The sequence below is a fragment of the Mustela nivalis genome (assembly GCF_964662115.1).
Source record: "Mustela nivalis genome assembly, chromosome: 9".
In the NCBI taxonomy this organism is placed as follows: domain Eukaryota; kingdom Metazoa; phylum Chordata; class Mammalia; order Carnivora; family Mustelidae; genus Mustela; species Mustela nivalis.
Window position 1 is genome coordinate 71,426,274 of NC_139028.1, and position 17,300 is coordinate 71,443,573.

Sequence of the window (17,300 nt, forward strand, 5' to 3'; positions counted from 1 at the left end):
GAATCTAGCCCCGCATCCCCGCATCCTTGAACCCGGTTTCAAGCTGGGTGCAGCGTCTGCTTGGGATTCTCTCTCTTTCCCTTTGACCACTCCCCAAAATAAAATCTTAAAAAAAAATGTTTGTAGTTTTTTCTCATCACAAAGTAGTACATACCAAATGTGGAAAATGGAGACAAAGGAAGTATGCAGAGAGAATAAAATACCCGTCTAATCCCACCCTCCAGGGACAATGGACCATGGTTGCCCCGGGTCTCAGGCCTACTTTCGGCTGGAAGGAGGGTCACGATCGCCCCCATAAGAGACGAGCCCCCTATCCAGAGTCTCCCTGGCAGGTCCTGAAGCAGCCCAGACCCAGGAGCAGTGAGCTGTTGGTGCCTTTTGGGGGAATGACCCTGTGTCCCTGCAGCGCTTGGCCAGGCAGAGCCGGGGATGCGGGATGCCGGCCTGGGCGATGCCGCTGGGGGCCGCCAGGTGGCAGGCGTGCGCCGCGGCCACGTTCCCTGCCGTCCCTTGTCGCACCCGCAGCAGGGCGGTCCCATTGGGGCGGGTGGGAGCGCCAGTGGGTGGTGGCCGTGTCTGCCAAGGACTGAGGAAACCCACGGGCACTGAGCCTACCGGAGGCGACCGTGGGCAGTACCATTGTGTCATCAACAGCCCAAAAAGGTGTCGTTTTTTTCCTGCTTTACGGATGAGGGGAATGTGGTAATTGCCCAAGGGCAGGCAGTGGTGGATGGGGGACAAAACCCACGTGTCCGGACTCAGAGCCTCTCCCAGCCCTTGGGCATGTACCACACGCCTGCAGTGCCTGCCCGCTTGGGGGGCCTGGGAAGTGCCCTGCTGGTAGTTTGAGGCATTCAGGTCATGGCTCACCCCTCCCTGCTGCCCCCAACACACACAGCCAGGGCCCTGTTCCTGTAAGAGCCTAGGAAGGGACAGTCCTCTCCCCTCTGTGTCCTCTGTGGACAGGCTTGGCTGGGGGCCCCCCAGGACTGGGATGAGAGTGGGTGAGGAGGGAGGGGGAGCAGCCAACAAGCAGGGGCCTGTTTCCTGACTGGTCTGACCCTGGCTGTCCCTGCGGAGGCCCCAGCAAACGGAGCAAGGTCATCCAGGGCGAAATTCCAGCCTGAGCCCTGAGCAGGAACTTCGGTTTTGCTGATAAGGCTCAAGAAGCGACACCAAGTGGCCTCCCCACACCCCCACCCTGTCAGCACCTCCACTCCTGTGAAGCCTCTGCCGCAGACAGTCTGCCTCGGAAAGAGACAAAGATAGACCCTCGGGCAGATAAGGAGAGAGACCGCCGGGGAAAGAGGGGTCAAGGAGCACAGAGGAAGAAGACAGGGAGGGACCAGGCGGTGCCATAGCTGAGGCTGGGGATCTGGAGCCCCAGAGACTGGAAATGCTGCCGGGGGTTGTGCCTGCTAAGGCTGCGACTGGGAGGTGGAGAAAGATGTGATCATGGCTGAAACAGGAGAGGTTGGAGTATGGGAAGAAAATGGATCGGGCTGGCTGCTCTGTACCCCTCAGCCTGGTTCCTAATGTATGCAGACCTGGCACTCGTGGGTGGGGGAGACGGAGGAGTCCGCATGGCGCACAGTCTCTAGGCTCCAGGAGGCCAGGCCGGAGAGGTTGGGATGAGGGCCCTTTGCCAGGGGAGGGGCGGAAGCAGTGGGGCCCGGATCGCTTACTGGAGGCCGCTGACTTGGGACTTTGTCCCTGCACACTCTGTGCAGAATATGTGCACCCAGCACCGGCTGTTGGGCTTGGCAAGTGAGCAAGGTGTAAAGTCACAGCTGGCCTGGGGGCACCCAGTCATGGAATGCAGTTGAGTCAGTCACAACTGCTTCCCCCACCCCCTGGGGGCAAGGGCTCGCGAGGCACACACAGTCCTATCCGCACAGGTACCCAGGTACCGTACAGACACCAGGTATAGCTGAGTCACAGCTGCCTCCTCGGAGAGCACGTGCCTGCACGCACAGGCTCACAGGTGCCCACAGATGCCGCTGAGCCCCGATCCTGAGTCACAGGCAGCGTGGAACCCTGAGGAGGGTGCTGAGAGTATGTTCTGCCATCCCCATTTCTACACAGATACCCACATATACTTGCACACACACACACGTGCCCACCATACATCCTGCTGTGCCTGTCCCGTCATACGAGGGGATCAGTAACTCTATGGGGAATGAATCAGTGAGGGACCGAAAGAATGAATAAGCAGGTACGTGCGAATGTGAGTGACGCTCACACTGCTTGGATAGGTAAAATTGGTTGGGGCAGTGCTGCAGGGTGGGTCCCTAGTCTATGTCTGTAGGGAGTTGTCTTGCTCCAAATATAGCCTCCGTGGGCGGCAGGGAGCCAGGGCTGCCTCCCAAACTGTGACTTCACTGGGCCTGAGGCCCAGCCTCTGAGAAGTTGGAGAAAATTAACAGAGAAGAGGCCCCCGCTTTCTGTAGCCCAGGCTGAGCTGTGACACTGGAGTTGGTGGTGACAGTGTACTCTGGAAATGTCACTTGCTCAGGGGCTTGAGCTATAGGGCAGAGGGCTCTGTAGATGGGCCCAGAAAGGACTGGATCTGGGCTGAGCCCCTGAGGACTGCCTGTCCTGAACTTCTGGGGCCATATGTGCAGGAGGCACAGCCCTACCTAAGGGCTGGGGCAGGCATGGTGCCCAGGCCCACCTCGGGGGCTGCCAAGCTGAGGCCCATTAGACGGTCCCCCACCTGACAGGCCTGCTCCCAGGCTGTTCCGGTCTTCTCCTCGAAGCTTCCTTTCCCTAGCCACTCAGCTTCTGCCCTACTGCATCATCTGAAGTATTGGATTATTACCCCAACCCGTCTTCCTGCTTTAGATTACCTCCTCTCATCCATCTTCTTCACAACCGCCAGTGTTCTATTTCTAAAATACCAATCAGATTACTTAACTTTTCTCTCTTCCATAGCTCCGCTGGCATTCAAGACCCTCTATGATTTGGCCCTATGCTACATGTAGTTTTGAGGGGCTGATGTGCAGAGCGACAGTTGTTTGTTCTATCTGGTAGGTGGCTGGGTGGACTCTGGGCAGGCAGATGCTCTTGGGGATGAAGGGCCCAGTGGGCTGTTGGACTAGTCATGTCTAGATGACCAGATGTCTAGATGCTGGGAAGGCTGGATGTAGGGTGGCGATGTGGAGGGTGGGTAGAAGGACAGTGCTTGAGTCAAGACTGTTTTGCTTCCAAGGAGCAGAAACCTGCATCATCAGGAAAGAGGTGGGAGACAGTGGAGGATAAAATGAGCCACCTCGCAGCCCTCACCAACACTCAAGTCACATGCAGATTGGACCTGGCAGGTCCAGAAGGGCGCCCTTCTCTCCATCTTCTGTGGATCTCTCAGTCTGTCCTTTCTGATCCTCCCTCAGCTGGCTGGCATCCTCCCTGATGCCCAGTGACCATCCTCTCTCAGCTACTTCCGCTCCTTCCTCCAACACGTTCCTGCCAAGTGATTATTTACGTGCATGTTTGTGCCTAACCATGCTTGCATGTGTTGAGAGACTCTTAACAGGAATTATGGCCTTCACAAAGCTGGCTTTCTGAGGGCAGGGACAGGCGGCTGCGCCAGAATGGTGAGGCTCTGGACATACCCAGGACATGCTGGGGGCAGAGAGGGGAGCAAAGTGAGGGGCGAGCTCAGGGAAGTCTTCGGGAGGAGTGTCCCAGGAAGAGGGCAGGCCAAGTATGTCGCTGCTGGTGCAGGTGAGTGTGAGGCCCTTGGGCAGAGACGACGCCTGGCTGGCAGCAGAGGGAGGGGTCGCCACAGGGTTTGTAGGTGTTGTAAGGTCTTAGAGACTTCCAGTCCAAGGAAGAGGGAACAGCACTGGGGGATGTTGGACAGAGGATACCCTGACCTTACATTTATAAGGGCGCCCTTGGTACTGTTGGGTGGGAGCAGGGAGACTGCCGAGGGCGCTCCTGCACAAGCCTAGGTGGGAGGCGGGGCAGGCTGGCGGTGGCAAAGGCGGTAAGTGGTGAGGCTGAGGGTGTATTTTGAAGGTAGTGTCAGCTGTGGGTGTGAGAGCAAGGAACATCCCGTGGAGGACGACTCGGCCTGGGGCTAAGGGCAAGTGTAAGGAGTTCCCAGTTCAGAGGAAGTGAAGCAAGGTTTCTTTTTCGGTGGGCAGGGAGTGCAGGTAGAGGTCGGGTGGAGGCGTCCAGAGGCAGCCAGGGCTCGCGAGGAGGCTTAGGCCTGAGTTGCGACAGCGATGAAGCGGCAGCGCCAGCTCTCCAGGGAGGGGGCAAGCAGAGACAGGATCCCGGGCGTTGGGGACGACAGGCAGCACTGTCGGTCTGTGCGGAGTGGACGGAGTGGACGAGAGGCTGGAGGGAAACCACGAGACACTGGGTGAGAGCATGTCTGAAGCCAGAGGGGGTGCTGGCAAGAGCCGCGGAGAGCTCGGGAAAGGCGAGGCTCCGGCTTATGACTGGTGTCTCCGTGCCCCAGGGTGACGTGCCCAACTCAGCTCCGCGGCGCACAGGGAGGGCCGGGGTACGACGTGGCCATCCCAGCTCCGCCTTTCGGCACGGGCGCCCGCCTGTGTCTCCCGGGGCCCCCAGGAGCCTAGCGCGGACACGCAGGTGTGCCGGCGCGGCGCTGGCTCTTTCCAGGCAGAGGCGAACGGCAGCTTCGTGGAAAACCCGTGAGTGGACAACTTAGAGCAACAGCAGCTTGCCGTCGTTCAGGATGGAGCCTGGCACTGGGCGCGACTCGACTTCTCAGGGATGCCCCACACTCGGATGAGAAGTGTGTGTGACCGTGTACGTCTGTCACCTCCCGGACACACGACCTCATAGTGGCCGAGGTCTACCCCGGGTTCCCTAGTCTTTCAGGCGCGTGCGTTCGTGTGCGCATGCGCGTGCGCTGGGCGGGGGCGGGGAGCCCAGGCCGCGTGGCCGCGGAGGACAGCGCCCCGTCGTGGCCACGTGCGTACCTCGCTCGAGCTCGGCCCCTGAGGGGCGGGGTCCCTGCAGGCTCCGGGCGATCTTTCTGAGGGTCATCCCTGCTCTCAAGGCTATTAGCAACCCCTCAGTGACAAGCCTCGGCGGCTACGCATAAACACGCTCGCTTCTCGCTCGCCCTAAACACGAACAAGCCAGATCCTGTCTCTGACCCCACAGCCCCCCTGCCGCTGCACAGGGCAGTTCCTCCGCAGGCCGCTCCACTGCTTCCCTCTCACGGGCCTCCTGGCCCACTGCAGCCTGCCTCATCGGCCCCTCCCTCACCTAGAACGTGCTCCCTGAAGTCGTCAGTGACCCCAGGACACTGTCCAGTCTTGCTCTTCCCAGTTGTCCAGCAGCCTTCAGCGCTGGCTCGAACTGCCCTTCTCCCTTCCTTGTGGGGCGCAGCATTCTGGGTTGTTCCTGTATCTCCGGCCGCTCCTCGTGGCTCCTTCCGGGTCCACCCAGCCCAGGCCGGCCACTCAGCGTTACTGTCCTTGGGCGCAGGCTGGCTCTCTCCTCTTCTCTGAACTCTCGCCTGGGGCCCCCTGTCCGCCTCTCAGCTTGGGTTACCATCTGCTGTCCTGCCTCCCTAGTGTGCACTTTGGCTCATTCCTGTCTGATTCCAAATATTCACTAGGGCACCTGAAAGGCACCTTAGCCTGGATGATTCAAGGCAAACTGGAGTCCTTCCCCACAGCCCTGCTCAGCCCCTGCTGCTCCCCAAGAGTCTTTGCAACTCAGAAAGCTAGGGGGCCTCACACACCTCACCCTGCAGTCTCCGTGGCCAGACTACCACCCCTTTCATCCTGTTGCCTCCATAGCTCTGAACTCTTCAGTTCTTCATAGCCTCACTGCCCCTTCCTAATCCTCACCACCTGCACTCTTCCCCTGGATCACTACAGCCTCTTACATGGTCTCTCCACAGCCCTTCTCACTTGCCTCCCTCCAAGCCATTTTCCATGTTGTAGCCACTCTGCACCCGGGCTCTGCCTCAAGCCTCAGACATGGGGACACCAGTCTCCTAGAGAGAGTAGGGCCTGCTTAGGGTCGCAGTAGGGCTGGAGTTTCCAGGGCAGGAAGGCGAACCCGCATGCAGGCTGGAGGTTAGACACAGAGCTCACCCAGGCCTCCTTGGGAATGGTGAGGAGGCTCTGAACTTAGCAGTATCAGGTTTCAGAAAACACGGGGTCAGGGTCAGCAGAGCAGCTGGTAGTGGGGAAGGCCAGGCCCAGCTAATTTCCTGTCAGAAAGGCCCAGAGGCCCCAGCCCCTCTCTGGGCTGGCCACAGGGGAGGAGATGCCGGGAATGGCTCACATTCCTCTGGCTGGGGCTGCACTGAACCTCGGACCTCGGGGGAACTGCGGGGAGTGAGGAGGTGGATCTCTGAGGCCAGAGTCGGGGGTTCTCTGCAGGGACCAGGCATCTGGTGTGCAACCCTTCAACTGGAATGGGGCCAGAGACTGTACAGCAGACACAAAAGAGCGTCACAGCTGCTGAAGCTTTAGGGTAAATGAGCCCAGCCTTACATTGCAGATGAGGAAACAGGCTCAGACAGGACCAGATCTCACCAGGATCACATGAGCGTCCTTGTTCTAAGCCCTGAACTCGGTTTCTTCTGGCCGGGTGTGCATTTCCTGGAAGGCCGAGCTTTGCTGAGCTGTGTGACAGTGGGGGATGATCTGGGCTAGGCCTGTGCTCTTCTTGGCAAGGAGGCAGGAATCCTTGCTTCCAGACAGGGATATATGCTTCTCAAGTGGTCTGTGGGGTGCGTGGCCCGTGTGGAGAGAATGTAAGGGAGCTGAGTCAGTTGTGGGCCCCTCTGTCCTCTCCTGGAGGCCCTAGCTCATTCCATCTGCAGAAGAAACTTGATGTCCTGGTCAAGTCCCCAGGAGGGCGAGGTCATGGCAGTGTGCTCCTGGCCTTGAATGGCCCTCTAAGTGGCCTGGCTTGGCTGGTTGGGAGGTGGAGGTCAGTGATCCCTACTCATCTCCTTTCTCTGGTGCCGAGACTGGCCTGGTTGAAGTATGGATGACTAGGGAGGGCGAGATCGGGACACAGTCAGTCACTCAAGCCTGGGTTCAAGCCTGTCTCCATCAGACACTACCGTCTGACCTGGGCCTCTGACCTCTCTCTCCAAAGCAGGGAGCCCTCAGCTGCAGAGCAGAGGGTGGCCACTCCAATTCTCTCAAGTTGCATGGTGTGTCTGTGACTTGGGCAGGGGGTCCACCTGCCTGTTGCTGTGGGACACAAGCCCTCCCAGAGCCTGGCAGGGCTGCCCACCCCTCTCTCCAGCAGGGCCTGCCTGGCCATCTTTCCTCCACTGGACTACTCAGAGGCTGCGGCCATTTTCAGGTCTCTCAGGCACCAACCTGATAGTCTTGTCCCTCTCCCCTCTCTCCCCACTGACCCCAGCAGGTAGGCCACCTCAGGGACGTCTCTCCAGCCCTGCTGCCTGCCCTCTCAGATCTGAACAGCCACAACAGCCCCCAGCCGCCCCCCACTTCCCAGTCCCCCTGTGCGTCTTCAGCAGGGAGGTCTTTCTAAACACATGTCCCATCCTGGCTTATCTGCCTTTCCTTGCCCTCCTGCCCTTCCCCTTTGCCCAGCTGGCTCCCTCTTGTCCTAAGACTTAGCCTCCATGTCATGTATTCGGGTGTTAACCCGAAAATAAGGAGCCACAACAAGACGAAAATGAGGGTGTATTTGGGATCTAGGAATTGCAGTGCGCAGAGCACAGACTCTGGCAGTAACTGGGAAAAGCATCCTCCTGCCTTGGGGCAAGAGCGAGGGAGAGGAAGGGGGGCATTTTCGTGACTTGGTGCTAACAGGCCGCCCTGCTGCGGGGTGCACACTGATGGACTCTTGGGTTAACAACGGAACTATTCCTGGTATGCTCTAGAGACCTGCTCTGTCTTTCCAAAGCCCACAGCCAGCAGTTTTATGGCCAAGAAGGCTGCTGTCCACAGACTGTTGAGTCTGTGGATGATCTTGCCCAGTTCAAACACGGGCAGGTAAGGCGGTTTTTCTGTAGTGACCTCCTCCCCCCGCCCGCCGACTCATTTTAAAATGACTCCAGTCACGTCAGTTTTTCACGCTGGGAGGTCTTCTCTGACGCCAGGGGCTGGGCTGGGGTCCTCTCCCATAACTGTCCCCACCTGGTCACAGTTCTGATTACCCTAGATAGGACACCTTGCAGGTGTGGCTAATGGCTTATTTGGGGTCCAAAGTAGCCTCAATGGGCACCAGCACACAGCAAGTACCTATAAATGTACTGACTGACTGAACAATGAGCAAATGCATGAAAAGATGGGCCTCTGTGGTTTTGAGTGACTGCACCTTTTGTGGTAGGCTCCATCTCACGGTGGGAGGTTTGGGAGGAACGCACACCCCATCAGGCTTCCCTGGCACCTTGCCTCCTGAAGTCCCTGCAGAGAAATGACTTCCAGCCGCCTCCCACTGTGAGGCTTCAAGTGATGGGGTCACAGCAGGGATTCCCAACCCCACCTGTCAAACTCATCTGCCCCTGGGAAACGTGGATGTTGAGAGAGGTCACCAGAAACAGGTGGACTGTAGGTGACAGGTGGGCCTGTGTCTGACAGTGTCTGCATGCAACGTGCCTGTGTCACCAGGTGGGCCTGGCAGGAAGCCCCTGCTGGCGCAACCCCCCAAGCCCACACCTCTCGTGGCATTCAGGCCCTCTACCTCCCTCTCCCCTCTCCCTGGGCCACCCCGCAGCCAGCATCCCTGTCCCGGGCTCCTGTACCCTGCACACGCTTCTGTCACTGCAGGTCACTTGTATCAACCTGTATTTGTTTTCTGGTGCTGTTGTGACACATTACTGCCAACGTAGAGGCTTCAAACAGCTACTGATTGCTCTCCCGGCTCAGACTTCATCTGGTGACATGGCTACGTGCACCAAGAAGGGCAAGGTTGTTGCTAAGTGTGGGATCTGTTGTGGTGCTGCCTCCCTCAGGAAAATGGTGAAGAAAATGGAAATAAGCCAGCATGCCAAGTGCACCTGCTCCTCCTGTGGCAAAGCCAAGATGAAGAGATGAGCTGTGGGGATCTGGCATTGGGGATCCTGCATGAAGACGTGGAACGCGGGCCACCTGGGCCCACAGAACCACTTCTGCCATCACAGTAGAGCCCGCCACCCGAAGACTGAGGAGCTGAAAGATCAGTAGAAGCTTCACCGTTTGAAACATCGCTAGTCTGTAATAAATGGGTTAATTTATGTAACAACAACAACAACAAACAAAACCCAGATTTATTATCTTACAGTTCTGAAGGTCTGAAGTCCAAACGGGTCTCACTGGGCAAAACTCCAGGTGTTGGCAGGGCTGCATTCCTGCGGGAGGCTTGAGGGGAGGAGGTTTTCTTGCCTTTCCCAGCTTCCAGAGGCTGCCCACGGTCCTTGGCCCCCGACCTTGGCCCCCAACCTCTGGCCCCTTCCATCTTCTAAGCCTGCAGTGACTGGCCATGTCTCTCATGTCACCCCTCTCTGCCACTCGCTTCCACCTCCTTCCTCAGCTTACAAGGACCCTTGTGATGGCACTGGGTGCGTCAGGATGATCTCTTGAGATCAGCTGATGCACAGCCTTAATTTCATCTGCAACCTTAACGCTCCTTTGCGGCAGCAGGTAGCACGTTCACAAATTCTGGGGGATGTGGCCGTAGATGTCTTCAGGGTCAGTGGGCATTATTCTGCACACCACAGATGGCCTGTCTCTTTCCAACTCTTTGGGCCTCTGACTCATCCATAGACTCCTCAGAACCCAGCCTGTACTGGGTTTATTACATATTTTGATAGATCTGATTCAGTCAAGTGATATACTGAGAACTCATTTGTGCTGGGTACTTTCATATGTATTATCACGACTTTTGTTCCCATTCTACAGGTGAGGAAAATAAGGCTCAGAGAAGTTGGGCCAAAGAAGCTGTATGTGACAGAAACAAGGAGCTTCCGTATATACTCCCTCAGGTGGAAAATGCAGACATCTTTGCTCCTTTGGGTCTAGCGCTCCAATGGAGAGAAACCCCTAGAACTTGGGTGGTGGCCATGAAAATGCACCTCTCAGATTTCAGACTGGCCCTTGTGGCTGCATTCTCATATCCTCAGGGTTTGCACTGAGGCCCACAGGCTGCTCTCAGCCAGTGACTAAGATGGGTTCCTTCTTGCGAGATACAAGATTTCTCTGACAGGCGGTTTTAATGACACAAGGGCTCCCCATTGGCCTTGCTCCTTTTAGATCCCAACTGCAGCCTCCAACTCTTCCACCCCGCCTCCCGTCCTTCTGTCTCTCGTTCACAGGGTCAAATCTGCATCACTGCCTCACGTTCCTCCCAACCTCCCCGACCTGTGCTCTGCTCATCTTCCCTCACACGTGTTCCCCTGTAAGTCTCTTGCACACAGAGAGTCCTGTCTTTGTGGAACGACCAGAACTAACATAAGTGGTCTGCGGAAACAGTGGCAAGATAGGGATTTGGGCCTGTTTGAGAGCGGATGGGGAAGAGGAAGCCGTCCTGGTTGATGGGGGCCCCAGATAGTCCCTTGAGTAAGGTAGCAGCTCAAATGCTAAAGATTTCATGGGTAAAGGCCTGGGAAAATTTCCTAGGGGAGGGGAATGTTGTGGTAGGTGCGATCATCCAAGCATTTAAAAAATAAGGCGGGGGTAGGGGTGGGTGGCTGGGGATGGAAAAATGCCCGCTAAGAACTGACTGGTGACTGTGAACGCAAGCTGATATTCTGCGGAGGACTGAAGAGGGACCGCGGGCCACTGACAAGCAGTTACTGGGGCAGCGTGCAAGCCAGCAAGCTTCCATGGAAGCTTACAAAGCAGCACTTATCTCCGGCCGTGGAGAACAGATGCAGCGGAGCGGCAGGCTGAAGATCAGAGTTGCACAGATAAGTCTGAACGCTCAGCCAAGCTACTTCTGTGAAGGTCAGAAAGTCTGGAACCCTGCGACATGAGATAAAGACATCAGCGTGGATGCCCTGAGGATGTGGGGGCTGCAGCCTTCCTGAGCCTCCAGGCTTAGTTACAGAGACAGCCACCCCTCCTCCTAAGAGCTACCATTTCTGCTGTGCTGAAGGATGCCACAGAGGCCTCACCCCTGCCGGGCAACGGGTACTTTCTAGGGAGTTGCCCCCACTTCTTCCCCTACTGGCCATGGACGGTGATTAGGGTTGAATTCCAGAATAATCCAGCTGGGGACATACTGAGCCCGGTGGTGAAGGAAAGAGAGTAACATGAAAGAATAGTTAACTATCACAGACATTAGCAGGAGCCAGAGGAATGGCTCTGGGCTTGGATTTAGGGAACGCTTGATTAAGGGGGCTAGAAAGTAAGACCGGATAAGCAAGAAGTCATGGATTTGGGGGCATTTTCCTGAGACACAGATTTAATACCCTGGATGGGACATGAGGCGATAGGGCAGATTCTGCTGGGGTGGCTCTTAGAAGTCTGGAAAAAGCAGTGGAAATACCCGAGTTTTCCTGGCAGATGGTAAAGAAGAAATAAAAGAAGCTGGGCCAGAGTGGGGGTGCTGGAATGGATGTATTATGTAAGGCCAGTAAGGATGGAGGGGTAGGCAAGACGGCTCAACCCACAGAAAGCTGTGGAGAAGGCACGTGGACCATGGTGTCCCTAGGTACAAAACAGGCAGCCAATAAGGTTCTGCTTTGAAAGTACAATGAAAAAAGCCCACAGGAATGGAGGTGCAGGAGGCAGGCTCAATGTAAAGTCTTGGTCGCTTGCTCAGTTCCCAGACCTGAGCCAGTCTGAGGATCCGGAACCCATCGTCTAAAGAGGGGCCAGGGGTCTAGGAGGAAGGACCCTGCAAAACTGCAGCAAGTATATATGGTGATTCCTGAAGTTTTCTCCCAAAGGTCTATGGCCATTTATTTGGGTGACTGTTCACTAGAGACAAGGGACTAGTGGATACCGGAGTTCTAGTTCACATGAATCTATGAGACTCAAAGCATCATCATGGGCCCTTTTTTAGAGTGGGGCCCCTGGGGGTCAGGGAAAAGGGGAGTCACAGCTAAGGTCTGACTTGCAGTGGGCTCGCTGTGTCCACGAAGTTGCCCAGCAGTCCCTTGCACCGAGGTGCTCCATCAGAACTCATGTGCTCTTACAGCTGGAGTGACTCCCACATCAGGCCACTGGCTTACTGGGTTGGAGCAGTCATAGCAGAGAATGCCATGTGCAGACCTCTGAACATGCTGCCTTCTCCTGGCTCCCTCGCCTTGCCCAAAGTAGTAAATGAAAACATCTCATCTCATACCAGGGTATATGGCAGAAAGTAATGCCGCCGTTAACAACTTAAAGGGCGAAGGGGTGGTGGTCCCTGCCATTTCTCCTTTTAATTCACCTGTCTGACCTCTGCATGAATCTGATGGATTCTGGAGGAAGACTAGCTAGACTGCCTCTGGCTGAACCAAGGAGGAGCCCTGCTCGCAGATGCTGTGCCAGACATGGGTCATTGCTAGAGCAGATTAATAAGGCCGTAGGTATGTGGTTTGCAGTCATTTGGTCAATGTGTTCTTTTCCATTCCAATTGGAAAAAAGTATTGGGAACAGTTCATATTCACATGGGATGGACAACAATATTCATTTACAGTTTGCCTCAGGGTTGTGTAAACTGCCTTGCCCTCTGTCTTAATGTCATGTCAAGAGATCAGGGCCATGTGGACATCCCACAGAACACCACACTGATCCATTACATCAATGACCTTGTGCTGATCAGGCAGGATGAGTAAGAGGTGTCCTGTGCTGGCGGTCACGGCTCAGTCACATGCACTCCAGAGTGTAGCATATAAAACTGGTAAAGATTTAAGGACCTGCCACTTTAATGAGGTTTTAAGGGGTTCAGTGGCCAGTGAAAGAAAGTCAAGAGTAAGAGAAATTATTGTATCTTCTATCCCTTGCCACTGTGAAGGAAGCACGGTGGATGGCAGCTATCTCTGGGTTTAGGGACAACACAAGTGTTCTGGATGATGTGTAGGGCTGTCGGCTGCAGGGGGGGTCCCACAGCAGGGGAAGGCTCTGCAACAGGGCCAGGCTCCCGTGCTTGGAAGCCGGAGGTGTTGGGAATGTTGGCAGTGGGAAAGGGGAAGAGGTAGTATGGTGCTTACGGCACGGCTCAGTGGGAAAGTCCCAAAGCAGGCCCCTTGGATGCCCCAGCAGGGCCATGTTAATAGCAACAGCGAATTACACACCATTTTGAGGAACAGTTTCTAGCATGTTACTAGAGACAGAACACTTGACCAAAGTACACCAAGAGGGACATCTGAAACTGTCCATTATGACTTGGGTTCTATTGGATGCATCAAGTCATAAAAATGGATGGGCCTGGAGGCAGTCCGTAAGATGGAGATAACTACCTCTGGGATTGAGCCTGAGTAAGGCAAAGGGCAATGGGTAAACTGCACGGGGATACAGCATTAATAATTTTTTGGAATGATTACATGTTGAAATAATATTTTTGTTATACCGGGTTAAGTAAAAATATATTAAAAATAAGATGAAATGTTATTAAAATCAGTTCCATTTGTTTTTTAAAATTTTATTATTTTTTACTTTCTTATGCTAGTCACCATACAGTACACCATTAGTTTTTGATGTAGTGTTCCATGATTCATCATTTGCGTAAAACACCCAGTGCTCCACGCAGTACGTACCCTCCTTAATACCCATCACCGGGCTCACCCATCTCCCCACACCCCCTTTCTAAAACCCTCCGTTTATTTCGAAGGGAAAAATGAAGGGGGAGGAATTGGAGTGGGAGACGCTACATCTGCTTTTTTACTTTAAAAAATATACATTATATGGCTTGCTTTATGTATCTGACAGTGCTGCTTGAAGCCCTCTGTCTGCATCAATACTGCCTTATTCTTTGCTTAACCCATAGCTCCAGTGGCTGGTGCTGAAGGCATATCCCAGTTATCACTCTGAGATGGTTCAGAAATTCTTTATGGGATGATGGGGTTATTTAATAACTCTTAAGAGAACTCCCAATGAAGTATCTAGAAATGTCTATTTCTGTTGAGAAGCAAACATGCTGTGCCATTAGCAGTCTAAGCTCTAGCCCTGGAACAGAGGCCACTGGGCAGAGGGCTTTGGGAAGTGAGAAGAACGAACCTGGGCCAAAGGGCTTGGGAAGCCGGACCTGTACAATGTGCTCCTTTCAGGATCTGCATCTTTCCAGAGCCCAGCCATAGAAAGGTTTGTCACAAGCGCCACAGGGGAGGGGCGGTGGCTGCTAAGCTCCTTACAAGGTGCAAGGCCTTAATCTTTCTTCCTTGGAATCCAGTGTTCTTCCCCCCCCCACCATAGCTAAGACCTGAAGAATGAAGGGCATCCGGATATTCTCGTACTCAACCCCCAATCTCAGTAGTTTCTCTTGTGAATGAAGCAGGGCAGAATCCTGGGACCAGTGAAGCCGGAGAGCCCCTGCCTGGATCACCTGAGCCCTCTAGACTGAGGCAACCTGAAGGCTTCAAGGGCCCATTCTGCCTGGCTCAGAGTGGGATCCTGGATATCAAAAGACTGAGAGGTTCAGCTCTGGGCTGAGAACCCCAATTCTGTTGGCTCCATGTTGGGATGTAGCTAAGGTCCCCAAAGTAAAATCAAGGGTTCAACCAGAAGAAACGTTGCCCAGAACGGAAATCACTGATCCTTCATTTGTGCTGTTTTAATGATTTCCTGAAACAGAAAAGCCAGCCACCTGACTACAGTTCAGTTCTTCCTGCCTAAAATTCTCACTAACTGCCACATACCATACATAGGAGGTAAACCTGTGACCGAGAAGACGAAAAGGACTCCAACAATTTCACACTGCCATGAGAGGCACAGGGTGGGAAGAGTGGCTTCCGGTCTCTTACTTAAACTCGGCGGCTGTGTGTCTAGAGCCCAGAAGCTCAAGCCAGCATGTCCAGTGTCTAGTGACCACCTAAGCAAGGCACGAAATGGGCTGTTCCACCCTTGAATTTTTAGTCTCATACATAAATCCTGGATGTTGCCTTCTGAGCAGTATGTACTACACAGTGAGTTTTATTTCACAGCAAATGAGGATGCTTTTTCTTAAGAAATAAATTTAATTCAAGGTGGTTAGTGACTGTAAGGCATGGAACACCTTTAAGAAAGTTAAAAGAATCCAGTTATAAAAGAAGCACTGTGCACAGTCTCAAATAGCTGAAGGTACAATGGGCTCCATATTTTACAAAGTACAAAAATTATTTCATATACAAAGAAAAAATACAAATAATGTGCAAAAATCATTTTCACAGGTGGCAATTTATAAAATGAAAATGATAGAAAAATCCTTCATTCTTATTTTTCCCCAATTTCTTATATATTAACACAGTTCTATTTCCTAGTGTGTAGATAATTTTAAATTTGAAAATCTGATTTATTTGTAATCTACAAAGACAAAGTGGTTTCTTATCTTTTAAAAAGGGAACTATTTTCATGACTGAAATCTTATGCATGAATCAGTTAATTTTATATTAAATTATAAGTAGGCTATCTGAAAAACAAGGATATAGAAATCATATATACATATTTTTGAAATATTAGTTTGGTATTTAACATATTAACATTTCAAAATGACGCTCTAGCTACCTCTGACTCCAGCCGGCCACAGCGCCTGTGAGCAGGGATCTCGCTGCGGCCGCTGGTGGGGAACACACAGCATTCCTCAGATCTTCAGCTGAACAAAGACAATATTATCAAAAGTAAAGAAAATCTACCGACCCTGCTTACTCTTCATGTGCAGAAGTGCTGTTTGGGCAACTGATCATGCCACCGTGCGACTGCTGTCTACACAGCCTGTCACAGGTGTGCTGTGCTCATGGACAGCTGGCTTCTGTCTTTCCAACATCTTCACTTCATTAAGAGTTCAGTGCAAGGGTTTATTTTGTGAGTTAGTGCATTCGGCTTTTTGCATGTTATTTCGTGTAAGAAGCTGTCAGGGAGCAGAAGAATACATAGGAACACAAAGTCCTGGATCCTCAGGGCACCTTTGGCCTAGAAAATTCAGTGTTTTGGAAGCAATATTTTCCTGCATTGGCCTGGTCATTGTTGCATCATTCCCTGCCATCTTTTTCCTTCAGGAGAATCCTGTGTGCGCCCCCTTTGCCTGCCACTGAGCACTGAGGTTCCTGTATGATCCCCAGTGGCCAAGCAGGGGTTATGGAAGCACCTTTAGGCAGCACCAGAGAACTGAGCATCTCTAAGGTCAGACAGTAAGAGTAGGAACTATTCTGCTGGGAAACCTGTTCCAGACAGAATGTAAGATCAACTTGGACAGTTTTGATTTTTGCTTGTCAGAAAGTTCTTCAAGGAAATTATGACCTTGGTAACAAAAAAGATCTAGTTTCATCAAGAAGGAGTCAAGTAAGTGGTAGCCATTTTGCCTAGGGGATGGATGACAGTTGGCTCAGGAAGCATTCTTCTGGTCCCTAACCACTAAGACCCTGTTAGAACAACCTAGTGCAAGACACAGGGAGTGCCTGGGGCTCTTGGCCAGCCCTCTGGGATGCATTCAATCAGGCTAAGCAGACATAGCAACTGCTCAAAGAGGGCACTGGGTAAGACTGGGCAGGAGAACTTCAGGCCTGGGATGACTCTTTAGAACCAAACAGGAAGCTGTCAGCTGCTCAAGGATTCATGCACTTTGTTCTATCTGACAGCTTGAGTCCTTCCTCCCTCTTCTGCTTGGGTTGACCAGGGACATCAGGCATCAGAGATACAGCTCTGAATCCTGTCCATCCACTGCTGGGCACTCTGTCCATCCTGGGCACAGAAGTTATACACACGTTTGCTGGTCTTGAGCTACAAAACCGAAAGACAAGAAACACAGATGAAGGGCAGGCCTGCTCTATGGCTTTGGGCAAGTGTGCGAATCAATCCCAGTGAACTTCCCTGCCCATGCCACCCCAGAACCTCTATGTTCTCTCTCCCCTCCACTACCATACTGCCATTGCCTTGATGGTCACTTCGTGTTTTGGGTCCCCAGAGTCCCTGAAGATGTTAATAGAAGGGCACTGGCAGAAAAGGAGACATGCTAGGAGAGTCTAACTTCGCATTTTCCTGGGCCTTCCTTGACTAAGAAGGCGGGTCAAGAAGGGCTGCGGAGTCTCTGGCCTCTCGCGGAGTCACAGATGCAGCAAAGGTGCCATGGAAGCTTCCTGTGATCCTCTGTGAAGCCTGAGAATCGTCCACACCATGAGCAAGTCGCCTTTCCTGTCCTCTTTCTATCCCTTTCTCTAAAGGCTTCAGCTGGGGCCACCCTGGAAGCCCAGACTCAGGGAAATGGCTTCATAGCCAGAA

General features: G+C 53.4%; 1 protein-coding gene across 1 annotated transcript in view; it reads right to left on the minus strand.

Annotated features, from left to right (window-relative positions):
- Positions 1 to 15,044: 15,044 nt before the first annotated feature.
- The window catches only part of SBF2 (SET binding factor 2), a 415,224-nt gene continuing 412,968 nt past the window's right edge, over positions 15,045 to 17,300 (minus strand). The window contains exon 34 of the mRNA XM_082682393.1: positions 15,045 to 16,802. Within this exon, the coding sequence (XP_082538519.1) occupies positions 16,704 to 16,802 (99 nt within the window). The 3' untranslated portion in view covers positions 15,045 to 16,703. The remainder of the gene's footprint in view (positions 16,803 to 17,300) is intronic.